The following is a 26,976-nucleotide window of genomic DNA, read 5'->3' as shown; positions in this document are numbered from 1 at the left end:
GCCCCCTGTTGAGTGTGTGTGAGGTTTCCGCTGTCTTTTTGACCAGAAAAGTGCATTTTCAACAAGTTGAAAAAACTGAAAAAAAACGACATACTAACCCCTTATGTTTTTTTCAAAAATCGACACCCTCAAACTTTGGCATTTTATGCCATTTATGGCCTCTTCTGGACCCCCTGTTGAGTGTGTGTGAGGTTTCCACTGTCTTTTTGACCAGAAAAGTGCATTTTCAGCAAGTTGAAAAAACTGAAAAAAAACGACATACTAGCCCCTTACGTTTTTTGTCAAAAATTACAGCCGTCAAACTCTGGCATTTTATGCCATTTTTGGAAGCTTTTGAGGCCCCTGTTGAGTGTGTGTGACGTTTCCCGTGTTTTTTTGACCAGAAAAGTTCGTTAGAAGCAAGTTGAAAAAAACAAAAAAATGACATACTAACCCTTACGTTTTTTGTCAAAAATCACCGCCCTCAAACTCTGGCATTTTATGCCATTTTTGGATACTCCTGGGGCCCCTGTTGAGTGTGTGTGAGGTTGCCGCTCTTTTTTTGACCAGAAAAGTGCGTTAGAAGCATGTTGATAAAAACACACCAAAAAAAAATGTTTTTTTTTTTGTTTTTCTTTTTTTACCAGAAAAGTGTATGTATGTATGTATGTATGTACGTATGTATGTGTAACTCACCTTTCTTTCCTCTGCATTGTCTCCTGGCATTTGTTCATAAAAGAGGGAGTCTTGATGGTCTTTGATATGCTTTATTCGTCTGCAATTCATTAAGTATGCGTGGGATTTTGATTGCATATTCCAGAATTTTATTATTTTGCTGAATGCAATTGGTTCTTCTTTGGTACATTCCTATCCTCTACAGTTGATGGTGATTGCTTCAATAGCTTTGCACAATCCTGCTTGCTAGTATGGTAACATTGAGACTTATTCTTGTAGAAAACGCACTGCACCATTGTATTCTATGATTCCTAATCATACAATTTGTCCTTGTCTAGATTAATCCTGCGCCAGACTCTTTGCACACAGCCGTCATGCCAGGCGATGACAAACCACCACCACTAACCCGCCAGAGGAAAAAGACCAAAAAGTCGCGGACCAAAGGGAAAAGCCCCGGCGCTAGTCCCAGTGCTGGTCGGGCAGATAGCCTCAATGGACATGATGAGCTCACAATACCGCCCACCCTTCAGCCACTTTCTAAAAAGCCATCAGAGGCGAGGCCGAAAGCATCTGTTGCTAAATTGGCGGAGGAATCATCCCTAGCGATATGTCTGCAGGTTCTTTTCCCTTATCTACTGGCTGGGATGGGAATGGTGATGGCTGGGATGGTGCTGGATAGTGTACAGGTGAGTTGAGTAGTGAGTGATACAGTGGAACCTACAAATGCCAATGTCAACTGAGGTTTTGGGGGACATTTTTTCACGAGGTCTGTCAAAAATTGCATGTCATTGGCCGAACCTAATTTATCTAATTAATTATGTACATTTTTTTGTGTAATTAAGCCTTGCTCTAATAACTTTATTCAACGAGTGTGATTTAAACACCGTGTATGCTCCAAGAAACACGTCTCTAGTCCATTCGTCATTGCAACGGCGCTTCCTTGCAAGACATATGGCAAGATGCATTCACAGGCATCCCGAGCATCATAACATCCTCATTATGCGTGTATATTCTTATCACTCATTTTGTAACTCACAGAAGTACAATTAGCTGCATTTAAGGATGCAGGGAAATCCCATAAAATTTATCTAAATTTGCTGTCTCCTTTTGCAATGAGCTGATTGCTGATCTGAGTTACCGTCCTCTTTCCACTTCTGTTTAACACTTTTCATCAGTCGCTCATCAGTCTGCCGGCTGTGACTGACAGAGGACAATGTGTAGTCGCTTTGGCCGAATGCATGTTGTGTCTGCAGGGAGAGAAGAACAGAGCAGTCTGAATGGAAAAGCACATACAATACATTTCCACGATGTAGGATTCATTATTAATAAATAGAATATTTTTGTAATGTGATTATTTTACCATTATTGGAACTTTGTCAAGCCACTTTTACTCCTGTTATTCTTTGTTTACACAACAATTCTAATGCACAGGCTACTGGATCATTGCATATCATGCTAGTGAGCTAAATAGTTGGCCTCTAATTTCTTTATTGTAAACTGAAGGAATGGTTTTCAGTGGAGTAGAAAAGAATGCCAAAGTAAGAAACCAAAAACTTACCACTTCCACATGGTACGGGAGGATATTTTTTTGTCTGCTCATTAAAAATAAAAATAAAGTCTCAAGGGTGACTTACACACATATAGCTGAATAATAAACAATCCACATAGCATCTTCTGATCAATTCGTGTAAATTTCAGAGTTAAAATAATGTACAGATTAAACCACACCCACTTCCGGTTTATGCCCCACCCACTCAGAGTACAGATACGGACACAGATCATTTAGATGGGTGAAAGATACAATTTTTTCATGAACAAAATGGGGGTGGGGGCATCACTTTTTCTTTCTCCTTTGATAGTACAATGTCTCCATTTCGTGTTCAGGTGTGTTGTCATTGACTAATATTTAATTTCATTTGATGATCTGAACCATTAAGTATGACCAATCAGGAAGGGGGCAAACAGTTTTTCAGTAGGACTATGTGGGAAGAGTGATAATGTATGCCAGTAAGCTTGTCATTTCCCATCTGGAAGAGCATGACGTGCAGTGGAAACGGTCCTGCCTCTTTATCTGCTACGTCACAGCAGAGCAGAGCAGAGCAGAACAGAGCATAGCAGAGCAGGACTATCCTGATGCTGACAGCATCAGCACAAGAGGAACGCTTCACTGCCAGACGCCAGCTGCTGCATCTTACTACAGGATCTTTTGGGATATCTTATTGCCTCTCTTGTTTGCCTGGCACTGGTTGGACCACAGGACAAACAACATCTCATTCGACTGACTCTTCAGTCACACCATCAGTTTGTTTTGGGGTTTTTTTTGTGGATGATGTTATCGCTCAGGAGGTCAAGTTTATTACTGATGGGAACAAAGAGATTGAGGACTTCTACAACAAAGACTTAACAGCAACTGAAGCTTGTGGGGAACCAGTACTCGTGCTATTGTCTTAATTTGTATTTTTCATTAGAATTACTTTTTTACTAACTTTTTGACAGTGAGAGCAAAGCAACAGAAGTGACCGACGTAGGCAAAAATGGTGTTAATGTTCTCAAGTCGGTGCTGATAAGTAGATCACCTCATCACTGCTGACTCAATAGTGGGTCAGACATGCTATGCATCATTGTATGGAGGATGGACATACAATTAACCTCAAAACAGTCATTATAACTTGTGTTTACTCTTGAGTTAAACTCACTGATTAAATTGACTGTACAATAGAGGTTTGAATAGCAAAACCTAAAACATTCTAAGTCAGTGTTTACAAGTTCAGTTACAGCATAACCTCAAAATGTCTTACTAAACACTTAAGTATAACAGGAGTTGATAGGAACTAACCTAAAAACATTGACTTAAAACACATTTCAGTGTGACAGGGCAAGTAATAAAGCTGCTCCTTTTGGACCTTTAATTATGTAGTGCTTTATTTACGGACAGACCACAAGGTCTTTTGACTGTGATCAGGTAGAGTTCAGTACAGCATCTATTAATGTTTTTGTTCTTTTTCCTCTCATTACTTTAAACTTTGACTGGCTGATTTCAGTCCTCCACTGCCTGAGCTCACATCTTTACATTTCCCGTGATGACACGTTTAAATTGACGTAACCCTTTCAACTCAAACATGGCGGTGACTCATCTTGAGCTGGAGCTTTACTACCAGGGAAATAAGTTACGCGGCGTGACGTGGAAGCTAACACGCTCGGAACATGGATTTTTACCAGAGAGCTCATGGCTCATCGCTCTGCAGGTCTTGGTACCCTTTCTGGTGTCAGGTCTTGGACTGGTTTTCGCTGGTGTCATCATGGACATCATACAAGTATGTCATGAATTCTATGTTGTATTGATGACGTTGAAACTGGAAAAAAAAAAACGGGTATTTTAATTGCAGTATTTATATTTGATAAAGTAGTTTTTAATATTACCGAACTAAATATGTTTGATTTAGAAAATATGCTTTTGTTTACTTTTAGGTAAGGATGGATTATCAAAAAATAAATACCTTACCCATTACACCAGCATCCTGTGATTGGCTGGCCACCAGTCTAGGGTGTACCCTGCCTCTCGCCCAAAGACAGTTGGGATAGGCTCCAGCACCCCCGCGCCCCTCGTGAGGAAAAAGCTGTAGAAAATGAATGAATGAATGAATACACCAGCATCATCAGGAGCAATGTTGCTGCAGAAGTGGGCCATGACCCAACATAACCTTGCAGTCGCCTACTCGTCACCATTCCTTGTGCGATGTGTATAATTCACATCTCATTTCTCTGATACTTAGCTTCACAAAATTACAATACCTCCAATTAAATTAATTCATCTTCAAAACATACAGAAACCTTTAATTCTTTTTGTCTACTATTGCATCAGATAGATTACTCTTTCACTGCATCCTCCTTTGCCTCCTGCCCACCCTCCCTCCACCTCTCCTCCACATCACTTGTCTCTTACCAGCTGACGTCCTCTGTTCTATGTGCATCTATTTAAAGCTCGAAACCCCATGGACCTGCCAAGTAGACTTGGAGCCAAGCCGTACCTCCCGTGTACCCGATGAACCTTCTGCTGTCACATGGTGACCAGAGAGGTGGAATGAGGAAAAAGTAGGCTAGTGGTTACTTTTGAATATGTGATGTGCTTATTTAAAAATTATGTCTGCAAGACCGGGAGGTTCATGGGGTTTATTTTGAATCCATCTATTTTCTATACCGCTTATCCTAATTAGTGTCACAGGATTTGGAATTGATTTTAAATATTTCTTAGGAGTAATTATAATTGTTTCTAAAAATAAAAAATAAATTTTATGTGTCTTTCAGCACTGGGATGTGTTCAAGGTGATCACTGAGGTCTTTATTCTGGTACCTGCACTGGTTGGACTCAAAGGAAACCTAGAGATGACCCTAGCTGCCCGCCTCTCCACTGCTGTAAGATTGACACCTGATGTTGACGCCGGAAGCCCATATAGGAAAAACTCACTCCCAAATACACAAACCTCATTATCTGGAACTTTGGCATCGATTAACACAAGAATACAACATTCTAACTACATTTACAGGTCAGAAAAGTGGAAAAAGCATAATAGGTCCGCATTACTAGCCCGAGGCTTTGGTCTGTTTAGATTTAAGCGTTCACACCGTATGAACAGAGCTAACGCGCCAGTTCATTTTAACTCAACTGAACTTGACAAGTACATGCATGTCATACAACATATGTACACATAACACTATATATTGTCCATTTGTGCGTCTTAGTTATCTTGTTAGGTCTGAAGTGAATTACATTTTTTTTTAGGCTAACACGGGACAAATGGATGACCCACACAAACAATGGACCATGGTGTGCAGCAATCTAGCACTGATACAGGTACTGTACACACAAACTTGTGTGATTACAGTGGGGCAAAAAAAGTATTAGGCAGTCACCAACCTCCCATTTTCATCACGGGTATACCTCAACTTTTTCTTTTTCGGCTTTTCCATTCAGGTTTCGCCACAGCATACAACACAGCATACCTCATCTATGAGAGATTAAAAAACAAAAAACACATTTTTGAAAAATGTATTTGCAATTTCTGGTGAAAAATAAGTATTTGGTCACCTATAAAAAAAAAAAAACAATTTTCTGTCTCTCACCTGTAACTTCTTTAAGAGTCAACTCTGTCTTACCTGTATTAATGGTATCTGTGTGAACTCGTCATCAGTATACACCATTGAAGATGAAACGTCGCTGGGTCTTTCAGCATGATCCCAAACACACCGCCTGGGCAAAGGAGGAGTGACCAGAACAAGAGGCCAGATCTCAACCCCGTAGAAAATCTTTCAAGGGAGTTGAAAATCTGTGTTGCCCAGTGACAGCCCCAAAATATATCTGCATGGAGGAATGGGTCAAAATACCATCAACAGTGTGTGAAAACCTTGTTAAGACATGCACGATTGCTGACTGACAATACTTTTTTGCCCCACTTGACCAAGCAGTAATACTTGGTCCACAAGTAATGTTGTCAGTTTACAGATAAAATTAATCTATTTTTATTGATGAAACACTTTCTGCAGGTACAAGCGACTGTCGTAGGCTTCCTTGCTGCTGTTGCAGCTGTTTCTTTAGGATCAATTTCCAGAGGGGGAATTGAACTGGATCAGGCGGCTGTTCTGTGTGCCAGTAGCATAGTCACGGCCTTTGTGGCTGCTCTCTCTTTAGGTGAGTGACCCCTGGACTCGATCATTGTATAAGTTTAAGAGCGGACAACCAGTTGCATTGTTTCTTTAATTTCCTGTTGGTATCTTCTCCCTACCAGGCTTGTTGATGGTTGGCGTGATCATCGGCTCCAGGAAGGTAGGAATCAACCCAGACAATGTGGCCACCCCTATAGCTGCCAGTTTGGGTGATTTGATCACACTGTCACTGCTGGCTGGAGTCAGCAATACCCTTTATGGACACATAGGTGAGAATGTACATCTACATTGGTACAACATTGGTCACTTTTTGTTATTAAGCATCTCTGTTATGTGCATAGGTGTCTAGTGCAACTTACGATATTTCACCCATAACAATGACGCAGCTCCTCATCGCTCATACTAACATTAAAGTCTGATTAAAATATTCTGTTATTAAAAAAACAGTGCTAGGTAAATAGATTGTGTGCCATCTCTTAACTTGATTAAGATTTTCAGTTAATACATACAAATATATGTAAGCCTGCCCGTTTTATATATTTCCTTCAATAAAATACAGTAAAGACAGGCATATTTCAGACATACTTTCACATGGTGGGTGATTAGTCAGGATTAATTAATTAAAAAAAAACCTGATTAATATGTGCTTAAAAATTGTAAACATTTCACAGCTCTAGGAAAAATATTTAAATAGTTATCTTTCAATCTTTAAATTGATGTAACAGTTGATGAACAGAGTTTGGATGTGCCTATTATGATCATAGTGCACAAGATGGCAGCAAAACCCAAGTTTATGATCTCCAGTCACATGACTTCCCATCATGCCCTCCAAGAGAAGCGTCACTTTTAATGGGTATTATGCTGGAAACTACCCCAGTTGACTTTGGGTGAGATGCGGAGTACATCCTGGAATCAAACAACACATCAGCCATATATTGTTTCATAATGTAATATTTCATTCAATTAATTGTTAGCCGTTCTTCATATAGATACATGGTACCTATCTCCCCTGGTGTGTGTGGTTTTCCTGGCTCTGATTCCGCTCTGGGTGGTGGTGGCCCGGCAGAACCCTCAAAGCAAGGAGGTCCTCTCCTCGGGGTGGCAGCCTGTTTTAATAGCCATGTGTATTAGCAGGTATATGCACACACTCAATGTCAATGTTAATTATGATACCAGTTTTTAAGTGTTGCTGTAACACCATACAAGTAATTCACTGCAATTCATGATGGGTGATATTCAACATTATTAATTGCCATCATTTTGCTTATTTTCAGTCTTGGAGGCTTGATTCTGGACAAGACGGTCAGTAATCCCAACTTTGAGGGGATGGCTGTTTTTACGCCAGTTATAAATGGTAAGATGACCAAGTAGAATTACTAACAAGGAAAAGCAATTTCATACCTCACGAAAGTGTATACCGTGCAACCCTCATATTTGAGAAGCATTTAACATATAACAGGAGTCCCATCAAATAATTTGATGAGTATAACGGGTACAATCCCCCTCTTGATTATTTTTCTTTTTGTTTTATACTTCCCGGCCACTGTACATTTGCAGTAACGCTGCATTTCAGCAAAAGAACATCATACCACCTGAAAGTGACTAATTTACTCAGTGTTTTTTTAGGTGTCGGTGGCAACTTGGTGGCCATCCAGGCCAGCAGACTCTCCACCTACATGCACCTCTGGAGCATCCCCGGGGTTTTACCCTATAAGATGAGGCAGCATTGGCCCAATCCCTACATTACATTCTTTTCCTCAGGTAAATATTAAAAATTCAAAGGAAAATCAAATCAGAAAAGCAGAGTTAATCCTTTGCTACCTGCTCAACTGTAGTCATGCATGATGTAAAGACATCATGCATGATGGAGGTACAGAAAAAGCTAAATAAAAAGCAAATCACAGAATTAACTCATTGATCTTTTGAATTGAGGCCATGTGTTCACTACAACTCTACTCTATCTGGTCCGGAAGGTTTGAACTCGAAATCAGCGCGTGTGCTGCTGATGTTGGTCATGCCGGGTCACCTGGTCTTCCTCTACGCCATTTCTCTGTTGCAAGGTGATGAAGTGCCAATCACTTTGACCTTTGCCGCTTGCTACCTGTGTGCTGCTGTGCTCCAGGTAACATCCACAAAATTCCTTCTTCATTGTACATAACAGGATGTTTTCAGTATATCCAGAATGGGATTTTCTGTTAAATAACCTGAAAGCAAAGATTGTTCAACATCATGGTTTAGGGGCAGGATATAAAAGCGAGGTCAGAGATTTGCTGTGGGGTTCCACTTTAAGGAGTGTTTATAGATCTACTAAATATCTCCTAGGATGTACTAATATTTTTCTGTTATGGTGCTCAAATTTGGTGCACCTGTCTACTTTTGTTTAAATAATTATTGCACACTTTCTGATTGATTGTGATCACAGGTGGCCATCTTGCTTTATGCGGCTGACCTCATCGTCCGTATGATGTGGCGGCGATCGCTGGACCCTGACAACTTCTCCATCCCTTACCTAACGGCACTGGGGGACCTGCTGGGCACAGGCTTTCTGGCCTTGTGCTACCGTTGCGTGTCACTGGTTCACGCTCAAGAGCTCTAAATCATCTCCTTTTTGGCACCAAACTCTGACGGAGACAGTCTCGTTACCCTCTATACGCACAGACGGACAATAAGCATTGCCTCCAATCAAAGTCATGACTTGTATCAGGTGGACAGACTGCAGAGGTAACACATTTGTCAGCTATCATTGCCATAGGGTCTTCCCATCGTTTAAAGGTATCTTGCGTTGTCAACCATTCCTCTGCCTTTAACAAGAAACACAGGTGGAATGGTGGGATTCTCACCATGTCTTCCACCTGGGTTTTTTGGTTTAGAAAATTTCAAGCCAAGTTACATGTGTGCCCACATGACTACACATCAACTTGACTGTAAATTCTGCCTCCATTGTGACTGTATAAAATATACTGTATACTGCAAACTGTAAAAATTGTTTCTTTTCTAAAAATGACCTCCACAACTGAATGTTAAATATACAAAATAAATATAAAATTTACAAAATATACAGAATATAGATACCCAAAATCAAAATAACCTTTTGACAAAAAGAATGAATTCCAAATTTAATAATCAAATAAAAGTTCTCAAAATACCAGATCTTGTTTGTGTGTTCTAATTCTGTTCCTCACTCTCATAAAACGAGCAAAACAATAAACACAATAACTTCAATTGCCCAAACAGTACCACTATTTAGTTTCTCAGTTTAAACCTTAGTTCAGTTTAGTTCAACTTTGGTTTGTGCAGGCCTGTGTCTTTGCTTGTGTGCAGTGAGGCCTACAAACAAAATGGCCGCTTCACAAGTAGCTAAGGAAACCTGCTCACCTGTGGATATGCAGTTTCCTGATCTCTTGATGTCAGCACAATTATCATCCAATAACATGGCATGGTGGCGTCACTCAGCAGGGTCGTCGGCCGGAACACAACTGCCACACAGCAGGGCAGCAGGATACAACAGGGCCCATCCATCGGGAGAACATCATCTTCTTTTAAGCACATAAACTCCATTTAGCTACTATGAAACACTATGTCATGTCGAGTTAGCATTAGCCTTAGCTGGATACACATGACAATGCTAAATTATGATACCAAGGCCTAATCATATGTGCATTGCTAGGCTACTAGGCTAGTAGCTACTACTTCTAAATAGCATTACAGTTTCATAATTCTACAGCTACAACAAGTAGTCACAGCATATATTCACCTTTTGAAGTTCACAAGAAGTCAATATCAGGACCACGAATAGTCGACCTTCGGTGATACACTTCTGTGTTACTACTTAATGATGTCTTACTGTGCACTCTCCCGGCGATAGCGTCTATCTCCTTCCCGCTCCTCTCTGTCAAACTCTTGCTCTTAGTCCCGCCCCCAGCCCTTTGGATTGGCTGTTACATTTTCAGAGACCCAATGACAATACAAACATGAAATTACTTGACAGACTGCTACCAACATGTTAGATTGACAAATAACTGTTGCACATCAACCACACTTTCAAATAAACATATTGTAAACAACTATAAAACGTTATTTATTCAACCATTAGACTGTAAATAGCTTAACTCATTAAACTGATACCTGGAAATTAAGACGTCTGTTAGGTATTGTCATAAACTGTAGAATAAAATACACAACATTTCTCTGCCAATTAAGACCATTGTAGTTGTGTTGAAAAAAGCTACACAAAAACAGAAAGCCTTACTAGCACTTTTGTAAAGACTGGTATATTTGCATTCCATGGCTACATTGCTATGCAGTGGTGCTGTTGCTAAAGGTGCATTCAATCGCTCCATGTGGTTGAAGCCAACAAGGGAAGCTCTGACCTGAGCTGGGTTTCACTGGAGCTCCCACCACAGTCATGCACTTGTTTATTCAGCAAGGCTTCTCAGTGCCGAACAGGCAGCGATAGAGGCGGTGGGATGGCAGGCTTTTACTGGAAGTTAGGCAGTGAGTGTAAGCTGTATGGAAATATCTCAGATATACAGTCGGCCAATACACTGTAAGACACTACGAACAAGTGAGCTGCAGTTAGAGCATAAAATGAGTTTGCAATTTTTAAAAATATTGGTGACAATCTCTCTCTGAATGTTCTGAATGCCTTTTACCAAGCACAATAATGCTGACTGAACAAGTTTCCTTCTTTAGGACACTGCCTCTGCTTCAAAATGATATTCATGAACAACCGATTCCAAACAATTAACAGAAAGCTCAACTGAATAATGTATCGATTATTATGCCAATCCGTAATTTATTGTTTTTAGTTTTGTGCATGCTTAATGTGGTGAAAAGCTGCAATTCCCATCCCTAAGTAATAAGAACGACACTCATTTCTGCACAAAACAAAATTCCTCATTCACCAACACGTATAATTTAAGGCCTTTAATTTAGGCTGGATTTGCACTACAAGGTTCAAGTGACACATTTCTGAGAAAAAAAAAATGTCGCAATCAGGCCTCTTTGAAATGTCAAAACAACACATCAGATATCTGTCGATGCACGTAGTTGAAATATACGCATGTCTACCCAAACAACCCAAGCATGGTAAATAGTGAAATCAATGAGGAGAATCATCCCATGCCAACTAAACAGTATGGCTCACTTGAAAATGCATGTAAATAGAAGCATCATTTAAAGCCATTAAATGGGTAATGGGTACTAAGACCCCGAGTGGAAATCCAGCTGAAAGTTCACAAGAGGAGAACCTGCTCCTCATAAATAACTCCTCATGTTTGATCCCTTGTGGTGGTCGTCAGAAAGTGATATGGCTCAGTTCAGAACCATCACGTGACTCTCTGCAGAGAAGGCTCGTCATCCCGCATGGAAGAGGAGTCCATGGTGATGAAAAAGTGCAAATTCACAATTGCTCACATCATAAAACAGCCTAATTGATTAAATTTAGCCTATCATCAAGTTCTGAGATACTCCGGTGTGGAGTAGTTGAACAGCAAGAAGTCCATACGATAGAGATTGAAGAGTTTTTTCTGATAAAAGGGACTAATGTGCTTAAAGAAGCGTGCCGCCATGTTGCCGTCAGTCCTGGTGATTTTACCAGACGTGGGGAACTGAAGCTTGTCCTCCACTCCTGCCAAGGAAAGCACAGCTTGGGCATCTGGCTCCAGAGTCTCATACTTGCCCACAATGTCGTAATGAATGAGACACGGTTGGCAGAGGGAGTGTACCCTCTCCCAGTGCTCATTGAAAGGCTCCTCGCGTTGAGTCTGAGGGTCCACAAGATATCGTACAAACTCCTGGAAAGAGACGTCATTCCCTTTCTCCAGGGCTTCTGGGTCGGGTTTAGTCCGATGGCGCCGGATGATTTTAGTTCCGTAGCGTTTGTGGAAAGCTGTGTTGTAGCTGCGTGTGAACTTGTTGCGGTAGGCTGACACCAGGCGCTCGAAAGGCTCCCTCACAAAGACGAACTTGAGGTAGGTGCGGAGGCGGCGGTTGATCTCTGGGACAGAGAACTCGGACAGCGCACGCAGGTTGCCCGCTATGTGGGCCTCGTTGGCGGGGATGGACAGGGGGTCGGTGTAGCGGCCGTTGCTGGTGAGGACCATGAGGACGCGCTTCCAATTGGTGCAGGCGACCTGGAAGTGAGAGTTTTTCCTTTGAAACACATCCCATGGAATTAAAACCAAAAAATTAAGAACATATTTCAAATACGCTAAAATGCAACTTCAGGAGGTTATTTTAATCTTTTGAATGCTGGTCAACATCATATTTCTCCTGACTGATAATCATATATCTACTTTAAAGTGGACCTGTTACGCTGTTATCGCTGAAAAATGTACCACTTCCACACTGAATGGGAGGAGATCTTTTTTCACTATGCCATATTGGATTGCAAAGATCCATGGCTGCGAGCTAAGGTAAAGAAATGTATCATGCATGTAACATTACTGACACCTACTGGACAAAATACTGCTTACAACTTGTCTTTTTATGTTTTTTGACTAATAATCAGCCATTGCTATCCATGCTACAGCAACCATTTATTAATATATTTTTGGAAAACCGTGCTGCAGCAAGCAATGTAGCGAGAGATGGCTGTACTCCAGCTGTCCTCATAAAGGTCATCGGCACCAACCTTGGGTACGTAGCAGTAAATCAGACTATGGTTGTCGTCCACTATGAGGTGTTTGAGATCCTCTGGAGAGAGCACCCGACGCTTCGTAGAATGACTCAGACAGGCTTGCTCCAATAACTCCCTGCGACCTTGTAGTGACCCCTGAGCAGCCAACACCTCAAGCTGCTTGTAGGACAAGGAAGGTAAAGGTTGATGAAACATACTGTAAGCAGTGTAGGAACAGTATCTTGACCATGAGGAGGAGGAGTTCTCACCTGGTCTCCACTGTAGAGGGCCTGCAGGGGGCTTCTCCTGCTTTTGCCTGGTCTGTTGACTGCCCCAACACTGGCTTCTGTAGATTCAAATACATATTAATAATCCACATTGATAAGAAGCCAATCCTATTGGGTGAACCCCTGCTGTGGTTTCCATTTGTTCATATTCCATAAGAACATTATGATCCTGTGAATAATGACAAAGCTTAAGTGTGTCCTCTTTTTCTTTTACACTCCATAATGTAAGAAAATATGTCCCAGTGGTCCCAGCATAGAACAACAGACTGGAAAGATGTGAACTTTACTTGCTTTTTCCTCAAGTGCTTATTCCATTCTCCTGCCCCCCCCCCCTTGCAGGCCCGAGGATGCTGAAAGAAATTAATGGTGCTGAGCAAGAGAAGGGATTTCTTTAGCACATGTTGCCTGAAGAATGTTTACTTCACAACTATACACAAAGCTACAAAAGGATAAGGGCATCTATTACTGCACATATGATCATAGAGAAAGAAAGTGTGTAGTGATTGACATAGACAACCTTAAATTGGTTTGGCATTTATGCCTTGCTTCCATCAAGCAACATAGCTCAGTGTATATTTCATAGTTTCCATTGTAGGGAGTTGTGAAAGTATCTGTTCCAAATCGTTTGTCAGGGTGTTGATCACAGTGGCATGCCTTGGTACACTAAAGCGACGGTCACAACCCACCATACATGGAAGTGCGTGCTGTCTACGTGCGTAAACGTGAGCAAAATGTTGGAAAATTAGTATAATGCGTCACCTTTAAGTCAATATAAGTCAGTTCCTGTCATGATGTGATTCAATTCTTGATATGAGGAACTGAGACTGAGTAAATCACATGAAAATACTAAAATAGGTGAGAACACCAGTGTATCAATGCACCATTACTGGCAAAAGGAGTGTCCATGTTAGATGTCCATATTTTGGAGGTTTATGCGTGGTAATTTATTAAAACGTAACCTCATAAAAGTTTTATGTTTTTTTTCCACATTGTTGGAATAAAATAAATATTTAAAAATATATAAAATAAAATGGAAAAAAGTGAAATATTAAATGATTTTTTTACAATTTTGAGTGAAAAACAAATCCACTCCACAAGAAGAAGAGTGGGGTTTTACAGCTGGTGAGCAAGTCTAAAGGTGAGAGAATGACGGTCCACCAGATGTGTCTCGTTGTTAGCTGGCAGTACCCACTACCTCATTTCCAGGGCACTTCCTTAAGTGTTCATCGTTGCAGGATTTCATTAAAATGCCTTGTGGCACCTTTGTTGTCTGGTACTGTGAACAGAGTAATTAAACTGCTTATAGTTGAGATTGTTTGAATCAAAAACAAAGACCACAAGAGGAGCAAGTAATTATTATGGAGCGTTATGAACGTTTCATTTGTCATTGGGAGTGACCAGGATGGACAGGATCAGAAACAAGTACATCAGTACATCGAAACCTGTTTTAGAGTTGAGGGCATCCATGGAGCCTATCCCAGCTGTCTTTGGGCAAGAGGCGGGGTACACCCTGGACTGGTCACCAGCCAATCACAGTGCACATAAGTATAGACAAACAACCATTCACACTCACATTCATACCTATGGACAATTTGGAGTCCTTATTCATAAATAAAATATTTTCATAGTTATGACATGGTTTTAATATTATTAGAGCCTTGTTGACATACAATAGCAACCCTATAGCCACCATTACACTAATATTACCAAATATAGTAGATATAATCTGAGAAAATAAACTAATTAAGGCAGGGAATCCAAGTTAGAGAGGCATGTTTTACTAAAAAGTTGTGGTCAAAGCCAGAATCATACAACCTCAGCGATGTTCATCGTTAAAGATTCCACAGTGAGTTCCATTTGCAAAGCTTCTTCCTGGCTGACTGCGGGAGCTTTTAGAGTTTACAGACAGACATTACAATTTATATTGTCGTCATTCTGACATTAATGGCCTTTTAATTGTTAGTACTCCCATCCAAGTATTAGACTGATGTTCAGAATTGAAGTGATAGTCCTTGAATGTTTTATCCCTACTGTCACTTTTACCTTGATCCCTCCCTCCCTCCCTTCTTCAGTCTTAGCATCTGTTCATCTATCCCTGTCGTCGCTCTTCATTCTAACTTGCTTTCTTGCCACCTCCTCCGGCACTAAATTCCAGACGCAACATGCCATTCCTGTGTCTGATTTCCTGCACTGCTGCCCTTTACAGCTTGATACCATTTAAGTGGCCAGTTTTGGTTTAACCAGCCTTAATAAATTCTCTTCACAAGTGGAGAACCACCTAATTAAATAGTATCTGGTCTCTTCCTGGTTCACAGGAAATAATAAGAGTTTCAGGTTGAATATGCTACGTTATTTTTATGAACCATATCATTTTCTGTGTCATGTATTCTGTCACACCAGAAAACCACCACTTCCTTAAACACAGGAAGTGATGCAAGGCAGACGGTTGAAGCAGAGCTGCCCCAACACACACACACACACACACACACAAAAGGTCAGTGTTCCAACATGGGGGTCTGTCAAGTGGTGTTTTAACTCCCAAATAAACAATGTTCCATTAAGCCAGTAAGATGGTATCAATGTTATAAAAATGACAACACTACAATAAAATGGGTGGAAATAGGGGAGGGGGGGTTTTAATTTTTTTCGTAATCACCAAATCTCTGTCCTACTTTGTGGCCAAATTAGCTTCCCCTGTTTAAAAACCTCTTCCCCTCTATGATCATGATTAAGAGCTGAGAACACAGCGTGACATCAATTACGTAAATATTTACTTGGAGAGGTTAAAAGGTTGGAGCAACCAAAAAGGGACTAATTAGAGGTGCATTAACCATACATAAGCATCAGGCTATAAACAGTCAATAATGTTGGGGTCAGGGAAGTATACCATGCTTCACCATGGTTGCATGAATGTTTATGACATTCGAGTGCTTGGATGGCCTTAGACGGCTACTTGTACATTCAAATGGCTAAAAAGCGCAAGAGATTTAGCCAAAATATGCAATTTATCTGCACGTTGGTCGAGTGGTTAGCATGCAGGCCTCACAGCTAGGAGACCCCAGTTCAATTCCATCCTTGGCCATCTCTGTGTGGTACTCCGATTTCCTCCCACATTCCAAAAAATGCTAGGTTAATTGGCGACTCCAAATTTTCCATAGGTATGAATGTGAGTATGAATGGTTGTTTGTCTATATGTGCCGGGTGTACCCCGCCTCTCGCCTGAAGACAGCTGGGATAAGCTCCAGCACCCCCCCCACCACCACCACCACCCCTGATTTCTTCAGTGCTTCTTCCAGAACAAAAGGCAGTAGTAGATTGCAGTTGTCATTGATGTACAAGTTGAACAGATTTGGTTCCAGTGTTGACCCCTGGGGCACTCCACAAGTAATATATATAAGTAGCTTTTGATGCCTGAACATACTGTCGACATATGTTTGTTCGATACCCAGGCGTACGAATCGTGACCACTGTATCAAACAGTTCGATACAAATACACGTATTGTTTTGACTTGACCAGTCATGCGCATAAAGCGTAAAAGGGTGTCTACCGTGCATTTTTCGGGGTAAATACATTTATACACAGTTTAGAAGACTACACTGCGTGTGTGTGTGCATGCGTGTGTTCTTATGCCAACAGTAAGTTTGGGCTAAAATCGGCATTGGTGAGCTGACTCACTCAGAAAAGTTCTTAATGTATTTGCCTCTGTGGAGCATCAGTAAGAAACTTGTCTAGTCGTGACTTACTCCGACAGTGTTGACTTCTGGTTGATTTTTTGGAGGAGCCGTTAGCTAATTAGCACGTGGGTGGTGGTGGTTTTTCACTCGTAAACAGTTCACTTGAATAAGTGCATATTTGCACACCAACCCCCCCTCTCACACTATGCTGGAATACTTCAAACAACATACTACATTACTATGTGACACACAAGTGCATTGTGGGCTTCATGTGTGATTTATTTATGATTAAAGTCAGTGTTTTCTATACATACAGAATTGTGGACGATTCCAAAAAAGTGCCGTATCGCTCATCCCCATACCCAATTATGCAAATTAGGCAATGACATCATCTAAACATCAGACTTGTGAGAAACACTGTAGGTCTTTACATGTATACATGAATGGTGTTGTCTAGTAAACCATGCTGTACATTTAATATGCAATTATCCATCTGATATTGATTTTGCAGGGTGTGCCATTGCATTCATACACTATGGCTGAACAACCACAACCACAACATTTCTTGTTGACATGGTGGACAACACATTGTAGAGTGGAAAGTAAAAACAATTTCCTACGAGAAATGGTCTTTCAAAAGCTGAACCAATTAAAGCGTGACCAGCATCACTGAACTGATTGTTTGGGGTTGATCAAATAGCGGCTCACTGGTCCGGTCCTTAAAAAGAGCTGGCTTATCAAGAGGATCTTTGACAAGCATTTTTTGCAGTAGGTCCTTATATTTCTCTTACATAGAAGACCTTCGGGTTTTGATTTTTGATTCTGTACGGAGCTATTTCTTTCCTAGGCACCATCACCAGGGTGTTGGTTCAGGATGTCAGACAATGGTTCACAACCATAATACTCAACAAGCTTCCTGTCCAGTATTTGGAAGCAATAAGCAATGTCAACACTGTGGTGTATAGATTCTTCCCATTTCATATTTGCTGACAAGCTGTTTCCCCTACTTCTGCACTAGTCAAATCAAAAGAAGACAAAGATGACATCCTGTATGTTGACATCCGTCATGAGCTTCACTGGGGCCTGAAGTGGCTACTGGCGAGTCTGTAGAGCAGACAAGCCAGGACAAGACAAAACAGTTCAACATGTGGTATTGAACCGCTGCCCTTGCGGCTATTCAGGTGCTGTTTGTCATGTGTGATAAATGTTAATGTGGCGTTACACCTTGTACTGGCTTCTCAGCTCTCATTAGGATTTCATTTCTTTCTATATTGCATTATACCTGAGCTGACTTCCTATTCTATGTTAAAAAACATGGCTACTCAACAATTGATTATGGAAAATCTACCAAATTCTTCTTAACAATCAATTAATCAAATTGCTGGCTATCAATGTGATTGGACATTTTGGCAACTTGTTTAGGCACCAAGTGTTAATATTATTGTTTAATAATTTAATTGATCACCATTAACATGTTATTTGTCACAGTCATAATTTTGATATAATGATTATTGTAACCAAAACTGTCACTGTTATCAATCTGATCACAGTGTTTTCTGAAAGTATACAGTAGCACGTTGACTGTTGACGCTAACGTGTGCATCTGACTTCTTACGTCAAAATGATACGAAAAATGATAATTACATTTTAAAATTGTTGAAAAAAAAATTTGTAGCAATACAAAATTTCTTACTTAAAGGAAATGTATTGTGGTCTTCTAGAGCAGCTACACACAATAACCCACACAGAAAACATTTTAGATCTTCCAGAATCTTCACATATTCCAGCTGTTGTTGTTGCCTACTCAATTGATATGAAAATATACCAAATTCTTCTTAACAATCAATTAATCGAGTAATTAATTGCTGACTAGCAATGTGATTGGACATTTAGGCACCTTGTTTAGGCAATGGGTGGGCACACTATGTGGGCACATCCGACCCACCAAGTGTTAATATTATTATTAAATAATTTAATGAATCGCCATTAACATGTTATTTGTCACAGTCATAATTTTCACATAATGATTATTGTAAACAAAACTGTCACTGATTTCGATCTGATCACAGTGTTTTCTGCAAGTATACAGTAGCACGTTGACTGTTGACGCTAACGTGTGCATCTGACTTCTTACGTAAAAATGATACGAAAAATGATAATTAAATTTTGAAATAGTTGAAAAATACAAAATTTCGTAGTTAAAGGGGATGTATTGTGGTCTCCTATAGAGCAGCTACACACAATAACCCACACAGAAAACATTTTAGATCTTCCAGAATCTTCACCTATTCCCGCTGTATTCCCTTGGAATTGTGATTCCCGCCAAAACGGTCTGTTTTAATTTATTCCATCCTCCGGGAATATCGCTGGAACTTATTTAATTGGCCCTACAACGTCTCCAAGCTCTCCTTGGAGGAAAAAAAAAACTATTTTAACACTAATCAATTAAGGCTATACTTCCTCACTCATTCTTTCTCTGAGGATTAAGACTCTCCCTCTGAGAGAGAAGTCTGCTTGTCCCCCAGGGGACCAATATCTGCCCTCCAAAGTCCACAAGGGGGCTAAACCCAGTAAACAAAAGGAAAGCGGGGTGGGGGTTGAAGGCGAGGAATGCAGGGGGTCTCTTGGATTGGGGGGAGTTCAAAACCTTCCCATTTCCACAGTGCACTTATTCATACTCTCTGGCTCCCATATATGAGGCAAAAAATGGTTCATAAGTCATAGTATTTCCAAGGTTTTCAAGGTCAGAGATAAAGGTTTTCAACACTATATAGTGCATGAATATTGACATAAATTTGGATTGTATGGCCTTGGCCTTGGAGTTTGATCACTACTGAGTTTTATTATGAGAAACGATATTTGGAAGTATTCAGAAGTATTATCTACTGTACAACCACAGTGAATTAAATACAGTAATAAGACATATTCAGTACTAAATGCATGGCATTATATACATTATTATACATGGACGCATGCATCTATATAGTCACATAAAGCCACTTAATTACGTGAATTCATATGATAGTTCGTATGGTACACAGGTATGTCTGCCATTTTTAATGGAGAAAAGAGTAACTTTAATACTACTGTTTGTTTTCTATTACAGAAGTTTGTAGGGTAGCTTAAACGTGACCTATATTGTAATTGCAACAGTAATATTGCCCTCTAGGTAAAGTATATTGGAAATTATATACATAACTCATATTAAGGTTTTAACTAGTGACTTACCGGGCTTGCTGATACTCTGGTAGTAAAGCACCAGGACCACGAGTGAGCCGAGGCACGTCGCCAGAAACAGGCGTCCTCCTCGGGGCATCCTCATGGTGACGCCCCGCCGACCGGCTCCACTGTTGTTAGTAGTGATGTTGGCGGCGAAGCCCCCCGGCCAAGCGACCTCTTGCCGCTGTCCTCCTCCAGCACGGTTCATACAATACGGACGCGACTCGCTATGGAGGAACGGGGAGGTTTTCCGTGGAAGAAACTGGCCGAAGAGTGGCTGTAAGCGGCCATCCGAAACAAGTGTGGGCTGCGCTTTTTAACCGTTAAGACTCCACGGTGAGACATTGGTGACTCACTGCCAAAGTGTGCTTTAAAAAGACGTCAAGATTTTCGGAACACATTAGTCGCCAATGCTAACTAAATCACATATAAAGTAAGAAAGTGTACCGAAGTGCCCACTTTGTCCAAGTTTTCACCCAACATGGACGTGGCTACAAGCAATGACGTCACACCAACTCCCACAACAGCCCCCCTCAGCTCTTGGAAACTTTTTTTTTTCATTATTACTTTATAATTATGATGCTCCAAAGTCAATATATATACTCATCTGTATTATTATTATTATTGACTGTTTTCAGAAGTAACTAATAAAATTAATCAGATTAATCTGAACCTTCCTTGGTTCATTAGCTAGCTATGCTAATGATATGCACATGATTGAGTTGTCCGTTTTTCTATATAGGAAAAAATTATAATTTTTATTCCTGGTAAATCATAAATCAATTCACAGTTCCACATGTTTAAAAAGAACAATAAGAAGCAAAGCTTATTAAATCCTATCCCCCCATATATTATTTTACGATCTATAAATGCCTTCCTGGTATAATTTTTTGTTTGTTTATTTTTTTTGCCACGTGTCTTTTTAGTTTTTACTTTTTAGCGATTTTTAGTTTTACTTCGGTTCAAGAACAATTATTTATTATTATTATTATTATTATTATTATTATTATTATTATTATTATTATTATTATTATTATTATTATTAAACCATCCTTTTAATATGACCATTTCATCTCATCTCTGACCTTTTTAATGATTTCTTCTGTGCTTCTTCCGGAACAAAAAGCAGTAGTAAATTGCAGTTGTCATTGATGTACAAGTTGAACAGTTTTGGTTCCAGTATTGACCCCTGGGGCACTCCACAAGTAATATATAAGTGATATATAAGTAGCTTTTTTTTCTACTAACATTTGTCTTTACTAGATGTTCCTCCGTATATCCAAAAGGTTTCCACTCTGCAACTTAAAAAAATATTATATTTCATAAAAATGTAGGTCAGAATTCCAGATTTTACGAAGCGTTCGTTTACTGAGCTATCGTGATGTTTTGAATGATACAGTGTCCCAATTGGTTGTTTGATTCTGTAAGGATTTAGAACTTTTAATGAGCAGTCTCCAACCTATTTGAAAGTGATGCAAACTTTAGGGAGGTAATAATGTGTAGTTTCCCCTCGGGGATGTGCAGGTTGCTGTTAGTGGTTCGCTTGAACGCAACCCTCTGATCTCCTCTGGGTTTCTATTTGTGGTTCCGGGACGGGCCTGGGATGGCTGGCGCAGTGTTTAGACAGAACCCGGCAAAGCTAAAAAGACAATGATAGGGCCTTCCAAACATGCTGCGCAACATGAAGGGACACTTTCCCGGACATGAAGCTGGATTCTATATTTACATCTCTGAAAGTGTTTAATCACAAGCCTGTGACTCCAGGCTGTAATGATCTGAGTAATATCAAGGAGCTTCGAACAAGAAAATTGTGTATTTGTAAAGTGACATTCAAAATGAAAAGGAACTGCCAATAATCCCTCTCCTCCTTCTATCAAATAAGAAGAAAAAGCAAAAAAAAAACATGACTTTAATGTTCACTGTGTAATGACTGTGATTCCATGTAGATTGAATACAACTATATGCAGTATTTGATGACCCATGCTTTATATACCATTCAATTCAATATAATATGGATGGTGTGCAAATACAAATAGACGGTGTAGACATTGAAAGGGTGAAGGAAAATACATTTCTGGGGATCACAATAGATGAAAATATGAGCGGGAAGCCTCATATTACAAATATACAACATAAGGTGGCAAGAAACATTTCAATATTGAACAAAACAAAATTTGTTTTAAATCAAAAATCACTCCACACTCTTTATTGCTCTCTGGTTCTACCATATCTTACTTATTGTGTGGAAATATGGGCTAATAACTATAAAAGCAATCTTCACTCGCTAAATGTACTGCAAAAAAGGTCAGTAAGGATAATTAATAATGCCACCTACGGAGAACATACTAAATCCTTATTTTTAAAAACCACAAATACTTCAACTTGCTGATATAGTTCATCTTCAAACTATGGAATGGATTGAGTAAGGAAGTCAAACAATGCACAACGATGAGCCAATTCAAGAAACAATACAAGCAGTTGATGTTTGCTAAATACAAGGATGAAGAGTCTTGAACCAGTCATGATGTGCTATATATATCACTATAGTGACACTTACTATGGTACACATTATGTCATTGGATAGTCATATCTCCTCGTACTTCGGTACGTGACAAAAAAAAAAACAAAAAAAACGTAAACTATATTAGGAAAGCAGGAAGTGAACAAATGTAACAGTTACTGATTGTAAAAGTACCAGATGGAGGGGTAGGATTTAATAAGCTTTGCTTCTTCCTACTCCTTTTGGACATGTGGAACTGTGAACTGATTATGTGATGCATTCAATTGTAATCTGATGCATGTTCAAATGAAATAAAACCATTAACATTAATTTTATAGATAAGTTATTTCCACGACAAAACATTGTGGGAAAAAGTATTTGTCTTATTGTCTTAGTCTGTTTTTTATAAAATATTTTTTTCTTAGATTTTTAATAATTTAACAAGAATTTCATTTGTGTTAAATCACGTTTTGCTTCAGTTCGATTTTGGTTTAAGTGCTAGAATTTAGTTAATGATTGGTTTTATTTATAAAACATTTAATTTAATACTGAGCAAACGATTGTAATTCCAGCTTTTTGTGACACATGAACAGAGACGCAATAAAACCCAATAAATATTGTTACAATGTTGTATTACCATATCACATTGTGTTAGATTTCATCAATTCCATTGTTGTACCGTTTTTCTCCACAAGATGCCGCCATTGTCACGTTTTACAAACAACCCGGGGTCCAATTAGTGTAACGTTTTTGCAGAAAAGCCAATCTCCTGACCTGAGAAGGATAATATGGGAGTTTCCTCTTCATATGCTTCCATAAGCAGGTTTACACTGTGGGAGTGGATACTTGTTGTTCTTTTTGATCTGCCTGACACAGGTATTTTTTAGAAATACTGAGCTGTATTCATGTCATGCTTACATTAGTTACTATGATCAATAAATACATATCATACTCCTGTGATTTCAGCTATATTAGTTATGTTTCCTATTACAAAAAAAAATCACTTACAGTTTTTCTACATACAATGTTTGGTGTGAAAGGCTTCGATGGGTCTGGGAGAACCCAATTGTTCATACTCGTATCCAACAAGATAAAAAAAAAAATGAGAAAAGAAGATAAAAACGTACATCCGTAAAGAATTGGAACCTTCAGGTCATCTTACCCGATTGCTTTTCACTTGCGACCTCTTATCAAACACTCATCTTTTGAGCAGCACAGGGAACATTGAGGTTTATATAAATCAATACTTCCCAAACGCTTCTGCTGCTGCTCTCATGGGGGAAGATTATAAAAACGCTCTGTGAGTTGGTCTTGTCCTTAAATCTTTTTCTATGTGAAGTGGATGCTCGGAGCTTTGAATTGAACGCTTCAAACAAAATGTGGCGTCCGGTACATTTACTGAGGTTGTGTTTGTGGACATGCTAAATGTTGCTTTAATTTGTGTGTCCTTCTTGAGATGCTTTTTCTTTAAAGGTAACCCAGTCTGTCAAAAGCCAACCATTTAAATGTCAATCAATTGGCTGCTATTGAAATCGTGTTTTTTTTTTAATGTTATTCATTAGACTCAAGGCTGACAAGGAGTATGCTTTCACTTTGACAGATACTCACACTTTAACTGCTGCAAGTGCTGGCTTTTAGGTTTACTCTGAATGGCACAAAAAAGGTGTTTGCCCACGGTAGAAGAGGCCAAAGATGGATTGGTGCAACGGACAAACACTTTAAAATGAAGGGGAAAGAAAAGGTGGTAATGTGTCAACGAGGTCTAAGCAAAGGATGGCAAGAAAAGATGCAAAATAGACTGACGTATGCTAACATATAATCCTGAAATAGTGCAGCTGTAATGGTGAAAGGTCTTGTATTATATTTGTACTTCGTATTTTAGTTGACAGCTACAGCAAGATGCGTCCGCGTCCCTCCAGAGATGTTCCGGAGAGGTAACATTGTATTTATTTAAATATTTGGTTTCATCAAGCAGTGCATTGCCTTTGCTGCACGGCTGTGGTTTGTGACGATAATGAATTCACGTAATATTAAAACAAACAATTTTCATGAGAACCACAAAATCCTAACAAATATGAATAGGTGCAGATTCTGGAAGAACTAAAAAGCTTTGTGTGCTGGTTATTGTGTGTGGCTGCTCTATAGGAGTCCACAACTCAATACACTCAGTGTAACTTTGTGATTTCCACAGTATGGTACTGTATTATGGACAGTTTGTGAATGTGATCATTATTTACAATAAAAGTATTGTGATTCTACTATGCACTATTGTAGTATTGTCACTAATTTACTGTAAATGTTTTCATATTCGAGTACAGCAAATTACACACACTGTCACAGTAACACCAGTCTGTAAATAATAAGTAATTTACTGTGAATCGTATTACAATATATTACTGCACTTTAACAATAGTTACTGTATTATGAGCGGTGATTACTGTGAAAATGAAAATAAAATGAAATCCATTATTATTATTATCCAATGAGTTACTGTGAATGATATTTACAGTATATTACTATAAACAATGAAATATATTACGGTATTTTACTATTACTATTTTCGTACTGCCAGTAAAATACTGCAATATATTTCACAGTATGTTTACTGTTATGAAATTTACAGTACTATTGTTATTACTGTAAATTAAATCACACTAAACATACTGTTTACTGTGATTAAATGTAGAGTAAATTTTTTATTATAAAATAATGATTATTAATAATTATGTATTAATTATAATTATTAATAATTTTATTATGACATTTACAGTACTATTTTTATTTTAAATCACAGTAAAAATACTGTTTAATTATTAATAATTATTAATTGTAATTATTGATTATTATTAATAATTATGAAATTTACAGTACTATTTTATTACTGTAAATTAAATCACAGTATTAAATGTAAAGTACTATTTTGCTATGAAATTATTATTAATAATAATTATTTTATTATGACATTTACAGTACTATTTTTATTTCTGTAAATTAATCCCAGTAAACATACTGTGAAATATATTAAAGTATTTTTACTGGCACCTGCTGCCAGTAAAATACTGTAAATTGACAGTAAATTATTTTACAGTGCTCAATACCCAATCACAAATGAGCTAACATGCGGCGCAGACTTTACTGAAACAGAGAACTAAAACAACTAAAAACAAAGATTAATACAAAGTTGCTTGTTAAAATCTGGCTGTAGGATATTTTTTTTTTACTGTTCATTTTTTCTCAAGGAGGATGAGGAGGAGATACTGCGAATATACCATCAAAAGTTCTCTTGATGATATAGAGCAGGAATGCTGGTGGAAAACAAGTAAGACGCCTGGATTGTGGGTACATGGATACTGCAATAACGAGACTGAAGGAAGTATCCAAAGTGTGTTGTGTGTACACAACTCCACTGTGATAGCAGCCGCCAGGGAACAAACAAACCCGTCATGCTGAGGTGCACATGCATCCACATCCATGCAAGTCCTTAGAGACACAATTACGTGGAAACGAAGGAATTAAATGATCCCCCATGTAAATATGAATCCGGCACACGCTCCATTAGTGCCCTGATGGATGCTTGCTTGAATCCTGAACCTGCTAGTTGTGTTTCTTTAGGTGGTTCTGAACTTGAGTCTGCTGTGAAATTACGTCTGTACAGATCAGTGATTATTTACACTATTTAAAGACACACAACTGATGAAAATCAAAGATTTTACATTGAGACACCCCAACACGATCTGAGGTCATCCCTAATGACTGAAGACGGAGAAAACCCACGCATGCACGGGGAGAGCGTGCAAACTCCACACAGAGATCGCCGAGGGTGGAATTGAACATGGGTTACCTAGCTGTGAGACCTGCGTGCTAACCCCTCGTCCACCATGCAGCCTTGACATCATTATTCATTAATTGTCTACCGCTTATCCTCACAAGGATCGTGGGGGGTGCTGGAGCCTATCCCAGCTGTCTTTGGGCGAGAGGCGGGGTACACCCTGGACTGGTCGCCAGCCAGCCAATCACAGGGCACATATAGACAAACAACCATTCACACTCACATTCATACCTATGGACAATTTGGAGTCGCCAATTAACCTAGCATGTTTTTGGAATGTGGGAGGAAACCGGAGTACCCGGAGAAAACCCACGCATGCACGGGGAGAACATGCAAACTCCACACAGAAATGGCCGACAGTGGAATTGAACACATGTCTCCTAGCTGTGAGGCTTGCATGCTAACCACTATATAGTACCGCTGTGCAGACCCAAAACAGACATATAAAGAAGAAAACATGCTGTAAGAGAGGAGGATGGCAGTGGGAGGAAACTAGAGTACCCGGAGAAAACCCACACATGCACGGGGAGAG

General features: G+C 39.3%; 2 protein-coding genes and 1 long non-coding RNA gene across 12 annotated transcripts in view; 1 reads left to right on the top strand and 2 right to left on the bottom strand.

Annotated features, from left to right (window-relative positions):
• The window catches only part of LOC131137091 (solute carrier family 41 member 3-like), a 29,486-nt gene extending 20,029 nt beyond the window's left edge, over positions 1 to 9,457 (top strand). For 2 of the 3 annotated variants that reach the window (XM_078797626.1, XM_058084632.2), the window contains exons 2-11: positions 993 to 1,340; positions 4,960 to 5,067; positions 5,435 to 5,506; positions 6,196 to 6,340; positions 6,438 to 6,584; positions 7,305 to 7,449; positions 7,590 to 7,669; positions 7,942 to 8,076; positions 8,289 to 8,437; positions 8,738 to 9,457. In XM_078797626.1, the coding sequence (XP_078653752.1) occupies positions 1,029 to 1,340; positions 4,960 to 5,067; positions 5,435 to 5,506; positions 6,196 to 6,340; positions 6,438 to 6,584; positions 7,305 to 7,449; positions 7,590 to 7,669; positions 7,942 to 8,076; positions 8,289 to 8,437; positions 8,738 to 8,911 (1,467 nt within the window). In that variant the 5' untranslated portion in view covers positions 993 to 1,028 and the 3' untranslated portion in view covers positions 8,912 to 9,457. Of the gene's footprint in view, positions 1 to 992; positions 1,341 to 2,486; positions 3,969 to 4,959; positions 5,068 to 5,434; positions 5,507 to 6,195; positions 6,341 to 6,437; positions 6,585 to 7,304; positions 7,450 to 7,589; positions 7,670 to 7,941; positions 8,077 to 8,288; positions 8,438 to 8,737 lie in introns of those variants that run through there. The other variant, XM_078797627.1, reaches the window with a different exon arrangement.
• On the bottom strand, positions 738 to 10,226 carry LOC131137096 (uncharacterized). Of its 7 annotated transcripts, none has more exons than XR_013630088.1 (9): positions 10,070 to 10,226; positions 9,691 to 9,851; positions 7,316 to 7,421; positions 6,435 to 7,221; positions 5,809 to 5,902; positions 5,594 to 5,660; positions 4,157 to 4,271; positions 3,871 to 4,007; positions 738 to 1,901 (listed from the first exon to the last, which is right to left on the bottom strand). It is a non-coding gene; the product is annotated as an uncharacterized LOC131137096 (long non-coding RNA). The 7 variants fall into 7 exon arrangements; XR_013630091.1 differs by having other exon boundaries at positions 6,435 to 6,568; XR_013630089.1 differs by having other exon boundaries at positions 5,809 to 6,010; positions 6,435 to 7,421.
• Positions 10,227 to 10,446: 220 nt separating this feature from the next.
• Positions 10,447 to 20,627, bottom strand: LOC131137094 (carbohydrate sulfotransferase 11-like). 2 transcript variants are annotated; one of them, XM_058084636.2, is made up of 4 exons: positions 20,125 to 20,627; positions 13,204 to 13,280; positions 12,950 to 13,114; positions 10,447 to 12,449 (listed from the first exon to the last, which is right to left on the bottom strand). In XM_058084636.2, exons 1-4 carry the CDS (start codon positions 20,321 to 20,323, stop codon positions 11,769 to 11,771), a joined length of 1,122 nt encoding a protein of 373 aa, XP_057940619.2. In that variant the 5' UTR covers positions 20,324 to 20,627; the 3' UTR covers positions 10,447 to 11,768. The 2 variants fall into 2 exon arrangements, with proteins under 2 accessions (XP_057940619.2, XP_057940620.2); XM_058084637.2 differs by having other exon boundaries at positions 12,950 to 13,111.
• Positions 20,628 to 26,976: the final 6,349 nt, after the last annotated feature.

Source organism: Doryrhamphus excisus, linkage group LG17, assembly GCF_037039965.1.
Source record: "Doryrhamphus excisus strain RoL-2023G ecotype Guam linkage group LG17, RoL_Dexc_Guam_v1.1, whole genome shotgun sequence".
In the NCBI taxonomy this organism is placed as follows: Eukaryota; Metazoa; Chordata; class Actinopteri; order Syngnathiformes; family Syngnathidae; genus Doryrhamphus; species Doryrhamphus excisus.
This window is presented reverse-complemented; position numbering and strand designations above follow the sequence as displayed.

Excerpts from the sequence above, each read along its gene's own strand:
- LOC131137094 (XM_058084636.2), bottom strand. The coding sequence starts at position 20,323 with ATGAACCGTGCTGGAGGAGGACAGCGGCAAGAGGTCGCTTGGCCGGGG. Across the intron at positions 13,281-20,124 it reads CCAGAGTATCAGCAAGCCCG|AAGCCAGTGTTGGGGCAGTC; the intron begins GTAAGTCACTAG and ends TTGAATCTACAG. Across the intron at positions 13,115-13,203 it reads CCCTCTACAGTGGAGACCAG|CAGCTTGAGGTGTTGGCTGC; the intron begins GTGAGAACTCCT and ends TTGTCCTACAAG.